This window comes from Sphaerodactylus townsendi, linkage group LG15, assembly GCF_021028975.2.
Source record: "Sphaerodactylus townsendi isolate TG3544 linkage group LG15, MPM_Stown_v2.3, whole genome shotgun sequence".
Classification (NCBI taxonomy): domain Eukaryota; kingdom Metazoa; phylum Chordata; class Lepidosauria; order Squamata; family Sphaerodactylidae; genus Sphaerodactylus; species Sphaerodactylus townsendi.
The window spans coordinates 34,713,720-34,720,447 of record NC_059439.1 but is presented as its reverse complement, the minus strand read 5'-3'; the positions used below and the strand labels follow the sequence as shown (position 1 = coordinate 34,720,447).

Below are 6,728 nucleotides of genomic sequence, written 5' to 3'. Positions count from 1 at the left end.
GGCAGGGCATGACAGGGGTGTGGCCGGGCATTCCGGGGGCGGGGCATTCCTGGGCGGGGCTGTGGCAAGGACGCAGCCACTGCGTTGGTCCTTGGGCGGGAAACGAATGCACGCAGGCGCAGGCTTCCACGCATGCCAGTGCACCTCCTGCTAGACTGCTTCAAGTTCTGTGCGCTACTGCTGAGAGGAGGGGCGTAACTAAGGCAAAAATCACGTGGCAAAATCACCAATTAGTAACCCCCTCTCGGCACACACAAATAATTAGTAACCTACTCTCGGGAACCTGCGAGAACCTGCTGGATCCCTCCTCTGATTCAAACATTTGAACAATTAAAAACGTTTACAGCGATAAACCAATTCAATAAAAACGCACACAAACCGGGAAAGAGGCTTTTAGCCCTACTTCCAAACTGATTTCTAAATGTTATTCTCCCACCAAGGACTCCCTTTGCTCTGAGAAAGCAGAACAAAAGCAATTGGGTAAAACAGAGAATGGGTGAGGTCCGTACCCAGTTATGGTGAGTCACTCTGTAGTTATCTGATACCCGAGTAGGATGACAACTAAAGATCCCTCCTTTTGGCTATTGTGCTGTCTATTTCTCTCTCTTTTTGCTATTGTGCTGCCCATTCGTTTCTAGGCTGTATTTCAGTGAGAGCAAATACAGCTGTCCCCTCCGTATAAATGCTTGCTCTACTGACAAGACCCGCCAGAGTGGAATCTTCTAAGCAGGCAACAAGGTAAGCAGTAAAATTGCCAACTCCAGCCTGGGAAATTCTCAGATTGGAAAATCTTCAGGTTTACAGCCGGTCAGTTCTCCAAATGCGCTGCTTCCAAATCTCCTAACCTTCCTTTTCAGAAATGGCAACTCACCTGGCTGGGCTCGTAACCATCATTCTTGTGATCGGAGGCAGTGCCATGGCAGGTAAAAGGTTCAGAAATGAGGTGAAGGAGGAGGAGGAGGAAGAAGAAGAGTTTGGATTTATATCCCCCCTTTCTCTCCTGCAGGAGACTCAAAGGGGCTGACAATCTCCTTGCCCTTCCCCCCTCACAACAAACACCCTGTGAGGTGGGTGGGGCTGAGAGAGCTCCGAGAAGCTGTGACTAGCCCAAGGTCACCCAGCTGGGGTGTGTGGGAGTGCCCAGGCTAATCTGAATTCCCCAGATAAGCCTCCACAGCTCAGGCGGCAGAGCTGGGAATCAAACCCGGTTCCTCCAGATTAGATGCACGAGCTCTTAACCTCCTACGCCACTGCTGCGTAGTTACAGCAAGTTATTGTTCACTGCAAAAATCCGGGCTCGGCTTGAGTCCAGCCAAACATCCTTGGGCCAGCCAGGGACCACTAAGAAATGACCACCAGAGGAATGAAGGGCCCTGCAGGGGCGGTATGAGGAGATGAGGTCCCAAAGATACAAAGGCGTATGTTCAGTGCAAGGGCAACTATTTTCAGCAGTAAAAAGCTGGAAGGGGTTCTTTTTGTTCACAGGATCTGAAGAGTCCCGATGGAGGAGGAAGAACAACGGGGACAGTGATGAAGCAACGTCATCCTCAGGTCTATTGCTGCACATGGTGCATTGTTGTTGTTTTTTTAAAAAAGTTTTAATTTTCCTGTCAAGTTGCAGTCAGGTTATGAAGAAGAAGAAGAAGAAGAGTTTGGATTTATATCCCCCCTTTCTCTCCTGCAGGAGACTCAAAGGGGCTGACAATCTCCTTGCCCTTCCCCCCTCACAACAAACACCCTGTGAGGTGGGTGGGGCTGAGAGAGCTCCGAGAAGCTGTGACTAGCCCAAGGTCACCCAGCTGGCATGTGTGGGAGTGTACAGGCTAATCTGAATTCCCCAGATAAGCCTCCACAGCTCAGGCGGCAGAGCTGGGAATCGAACCCGGTTCCTCCAGATTAGATACACGAGCTCTTAACCTCCTACGCCACTGCTGCTCCCTATGGCAACCCTGTAGAGCATGCCAGGCAACAGAAAAACAGAGATGGCTTCCCATTGCCTTCCTATGCATAGTAACCCCTGTCTTCCCGGGTGAGCTCCCATCCCAATACTAAAGAGGTCAGGCCCTGCTTTGCTACTGAGAGCTGACTCGGGCTAGCTTGGGCTAGCCTAGGTCTAGCCGGGCTAGCCTAGGTCAGGACACTGACAATTGATTAATCAGATAAACCTCTGCCACTCATGCGGAGGAGTGGGGAATCAAATCCTGTTCTCCAGATTAGAATCCACCTGCTCTTAACCCACTACGCCAGGGGTGGGGAACCTGCGGCTCGAGAGCCGCATGCGGCTCTTCTGCCCTTGCACTGCGGCTCCACAAGCTGAGCTGCTGGCTTCATCCTTGCCCACCCTGCAGGCAGCAGGGCGGGCGCACCAATTGCCCATGGCTGGCTGGGCCACGCTGCGGGCTTTCCCTCTCACCCACCCCGTTTGAGCGGGGTGGGTGCTTTCCCAGCGGCCAGCAAGGCCAAGCTGCTGGCCCCATTCTCGCCCGCTCTGCAGGCAGCAGGGCGGACGCATCCATGCGCTTCTCAGAATGAGCAGAGTAAAAGGTAAAAAAACCCCAATATATACAGTGTTAGCTTTATTTTAAATGTTGAAAATTATTTGCGGCTCCAAGTGTTTCTTTTCCCGTGGAAAACGGGTCCAAATGGCTCTTTGATTGTTAAAGGTTCCCTACCCCTGCACTACGCTATGTTGGCTTAGTTTGTAATGTGTATACTTTCCCCTTTTCACTCATGAAGAATCTTACTACGTATGCCGGGTCCTGATCTCCCTTTACTGAGATGCCCTCCCTTCCTTTCAGGCTCAACATGTCCCTGCACTCGAGGATGTTGTGATCATGGGTGGATCCAGTACAAAGATGCCTGTTACCTGCCTGAACTCCAGCATAAAAAATCATGGGACAGTGCTGAGGTATCTGAGGGTGCGGGAGGGAGGAGGAAGCAAACCTTTAGACGTCACTGGCAGGACGAGGGAATCCTTCCCCCAAATTCAACAGAATGGGTTACACTAGAGCCGTGGTGGCGAACCTTTGGCACTCCAGATGTTATGGACTACAATTCCCATCAGCCCCTGCCAATTGGCCGTGCTGGCAGGGGCTGATGGGAATTGCAGTCCATAACATCTGGAGTGCCAAAGGTTCACCACCACTGCACTAGAGGTCTGCAAACCTGCGGCACTCCCGATGTTCATGGACTACAATTCCCATCAGCCCAATTGGCCATGCTGGCAGGGGCTGATGGGATTTATAGTCCATGCACATCTGGAGAGCTGCAGGTTGCAGACCCCTGGGTTAGACACTGCTGAACATCTGAAATCTGACAAGATCAGGCTAGGATGGGCTATCCAGGTCAAAGCCACCTTAGATGCTGGAAAAACAGAAAGGTGGGATGTGAATGTTTCAAAGAACTGGCCAGAGCTCGATCATTCCTGTCCAATCCTGACCCGCTCAGAACTTGAGTGCCAGGAAGGGCAGAAATCTTGCCAACACTGTTCTCTGCATGGTTGTTCACCTCAGGAATACTGCGTTGGGCAGGAGGCTCACCTAGCTTCAGTTCACAGCTCTGAAGAAGACAACTTTATCCTTCATCTGATGGGGAATGCCAAACTCAGATCATACTGGCTTGGAGCAAAGAGAATCAGGCAGGTAAGAAGATATTCTGGGCTCCAAAACTGTACTATCATACTCTTTCTGTAAGGCTGTCTTCATTTTTGAGCAGCTTGTGTTTTGGGGGGAGGGCGGGGGGGCGGGCGGTGGCACCCTTTGAGATCTTCCAGCCCAATTAGAACAGCGAACCAGGAAACGAATGGAAGGTTTTACAGCAGTGGAGGTACCGTTTTGAGGCTGGGGGATCAAACTTCCAGGGCAGATTGGGACCATGGTACTAAGGAAGGAGGAGATTAATTAATCCTTCTCAACTCCTGTGCTGTTTTCACAACCTGAAGTGGCCCTAAAGAGAGTTGCTACTTCCTTAGTTCAGGCAAACACGTAAGGATGTGTATTGGTCATGTGTTTCTTTAATGAATCAATTAGTTTCACAAAGGGAAGTTTGGGCTTACAGAAATTAATTCAAGCCCCCCAGTTTAGTTCTCCTAGCACCTAGCTGCTTCTCAAACAATACTTTCTCCTGGTTTTAACATCTTCCTTCCTTCCTTCCTTCCTTCCTTTCTCTCTCTCTCTCTCCCTTCCTACCTTCCTTTCTCTTCCTTCCTTCCTTCCTTCCTTCCTTCCTTCCTTCCTTCCTTCCTTCCTTCCTTCCTTCCTTCCTTCCTTCCTTCCCTCCCTCCCTCCCTCCCTCCCTTCCTTCCTATCCACCCACCACCCACCTTTTGTTGGATCCTTAGGGTGAAGAATTCCATTGGACATGGACTGATCAGACACAGTTCCAGTATGAGAAAATCCCGAGATCGCTTGCTCCTAAAGAAAATGACAATCACTTAGCAGCTATGAGATGGAATAATGAAGGTTTGGGCAGAGAAGCGGTGGAAGGGTGCTTTCTCTTTCTTTTTTTGCACGGATGCTTGGGTTGTTTTAATCTTGCATCAGCCAATCAGGATTTAAGGACTTGCACATTATAACGTGCTCAAGACAATCCAAAGGTCCTCAGGGAATTCAACGCTCCAGCTTCTTTCCCCACCATACGTAGGCCCAGTTTGCTTAAGGACTATGTTAGGGTTACCAACTCTGGGTCGTGAAATCCATGGAGATTGTGTGTGTGTGTGTGTGTGTGTGTGTGTGGAGCCTAGGGAGGGGAGGATTTAGAGAGGGGAGGAGGCTCAGCGGGATATAATAACACAATCCACCCTCTAAGGAAGCTATTTTTCCAGGGTAACTTGTCTCTGTCATCTGGAGATCAGCTGTAATTCCAGGAGATCTCCAGCCCCCACCTGGAAGATGGAAACCCTGGGTCATAGGCAGAGGTTTCCGCCCCACCCCCAACCTCATGGTACTGCCCAAGCCCAAAATGATTGCAGGGAACTGCTGTTTGCCCCGTTTGGGAAACTAATGTGTACTGGAAGGCAGGATGTAAGTTTCCCTGACGTGGCAAATCGCAGCTCTTTGGGGCCACTCTAGGTTAGAAGAAAAAATCCAAGGAAATTTTTAAGTAGCAGATGGGCAAAACCAGTGGTGGGATCCAAAAATTTTAGTAACAGGTTCCCATGGTGGTGGGATTCAAACTGTGGTGTAGCGCCAATGTGTCTGGGCTGGGCACGACGGGGGCGTGGCCGGGCATTCTGGGGTGGGGCATTCCTGGGCGGGGCTGTGGCAAGGACGCAGCCGCTGCGCCCGTCCTTGGGCGGGAAACGAATGCATGCAGGTGCAGGCTGCCACGCATGCCGGTGCACCTCCTGCTAGACTGCTTCAAGTTCTCTGTGCGCTACTGCTGAGAGGAGGGGTATAACTAAGGCAAAAATCACAAGGCAAAATCACCAATTAGTAACCTCCTCTTGGTACACACAAATAATTAGTAACCTACTCTCGGGAACCTGTGAGAACCTGCTGGATCCCACCTCTGGGCAAAACTGACTTCTCACTCAGTTCCAGCATGGGGTAGTGTTCAAAGGGTCTGACTAGGACCCAGACTCGAATCCTTGCTCTGACATGAAAGTTTGCTGGGCGACCTCGGGCCGATCACACGCTCTTCGCCCAATCTGTTTTGTGGAGATAAAACAATGGAGAGGAGAACCGTAGATCCCCATCGGCGGCGAAAAGTAGGATACAAATAAAATAAACAAAGCCCGTTGTTTCTATTGTCAGCTACATCATCTCTCTTTCAGGTACCATTGTCTGGTCTCACCGTGATGGCTCTCACTCCTTTCCGTTCATCTGCAAATACTTCCTGGTGTAAACATATATCTCCGAGTACATGGGAACCCTCCAGAGCTGTAGAATTTGTGGAACTTAGCTGTGCCTCTTGCCTGTCGCCAAAGCTGTCCTGCAGTAGAATTGAGATCCTTCCCGCACAAATCGCCAAAAAACGCTTGGAAAATGCTTTCAATCCCCCTCTTTACCACGATGTATGCAGCGGTGGGATCCAAACATTTTAGTAACAGGTTTCCATGGTGGTGGGATTCAAACAGTGGTGTAGCGCCAATGGGGCTGGGCGGGGCACGATGGGGGCGTGACCGGGCATTCCGGGGGCGGGGCATTTATAATTTCTCTGTTACTGTAAAAAACTCTTACTGTAAAAAAAAGTTCCTAATTTCCAGCAGGTATCTTTCTGTCCATAATTTGAACTCATTATAGCAAGCCCTATCATCTACTGCCAACAGAAACAACTACTTCTCCTCTAATTGACTGCTTGTCAAATATTTAATACTTTCAAATACTTAATTTTGTTTCTAGAAATCAAAAGAAGGATACTTTCCTTAAACAAGGAACTTTGCCATATTTCTAAAACATGTTTTTAAAACAGCCCAACAGGGAGAATGATCCCGTTTTCTACCTTCGCTAACCAGCCACATAGGAAACAACAGGACTTTATGATTTTTGGACCTAATGGAATTTCTAACAGAAAAGCAGACCCAATTAGTAACCCCTTCTCGGCACACACAAATAATTAGTAACCCACTCTCGGGAACTGGTGAGAACCTGCTGGATTCCACCTCTGGATGTATGTCCACACTCATTCCCTCAAAATGATCCACGGCTGCAATTTTGTAATTTCTCCCTCCTTCGATGCTTCAGGCCTTCACAGCTTTGTACTGTGATTCTCTACACTTCATATACTCG

General features: G+C 49.5%; 1 protein-coding gene across 1 annotated transcript; it reads left to right on the top strand.

Moving 5' to 3' along the window:
• The first annotated feature begins 562 nt into the window (after nucleotides 1-562).
• Nucleotides 563-6,078, top strand: LOC125445231 (snaclec macrovipecetin subunit beta-like). The gene is made up of 7 exons (XM_048518180.1): nucleotides 563-738; nucleotides 858-923; nucleotides 1,486-1,551; nucleotides 2,799-2,908; nucleotides 3,513-3,641; nucleotides 4,340-4,460; nucleotides 5,774-6,078. Exons 2-7 carry the CDS (start codon nucleotides 860-862, stop codon nucleotides 5,842-5,844), a joined length of 561 nt encoding a protein of 186 aa, XP_048374137.1. The 5' UTR covers nucleotides 563-738; nucleotides 858-859; the 3' UTR covers nucleotides 5,845-6,078.
• Nucleotides 6,079-6,728: the final 650 nt, after the last annotated feature.

Bases quoted from the DNA above. Each gene is read 5' to 3' on its own strand.
- LOC125445231 (XM_048518180.1), top strand. From the start codon at position 860: ATGGCAACTCACCTGGCTGGGCTCGTAACCATCATTCTTGTGATCGGA. The intron at 924-1,485 runs GTAAAAGGTTCA...TTTTGTTCACAG, and splicing joins CGGAGGCAGTGCCATGGCAG to GATCTGAAGAGTCCCGATGG. The intron at 2,909-3,512 runs GTATCTGAGGGT...TGTTCACCTCAG, and splicing joins AATCATGGGACAGTGCTGAG to GAATACTGCGTTGGGCAGGA.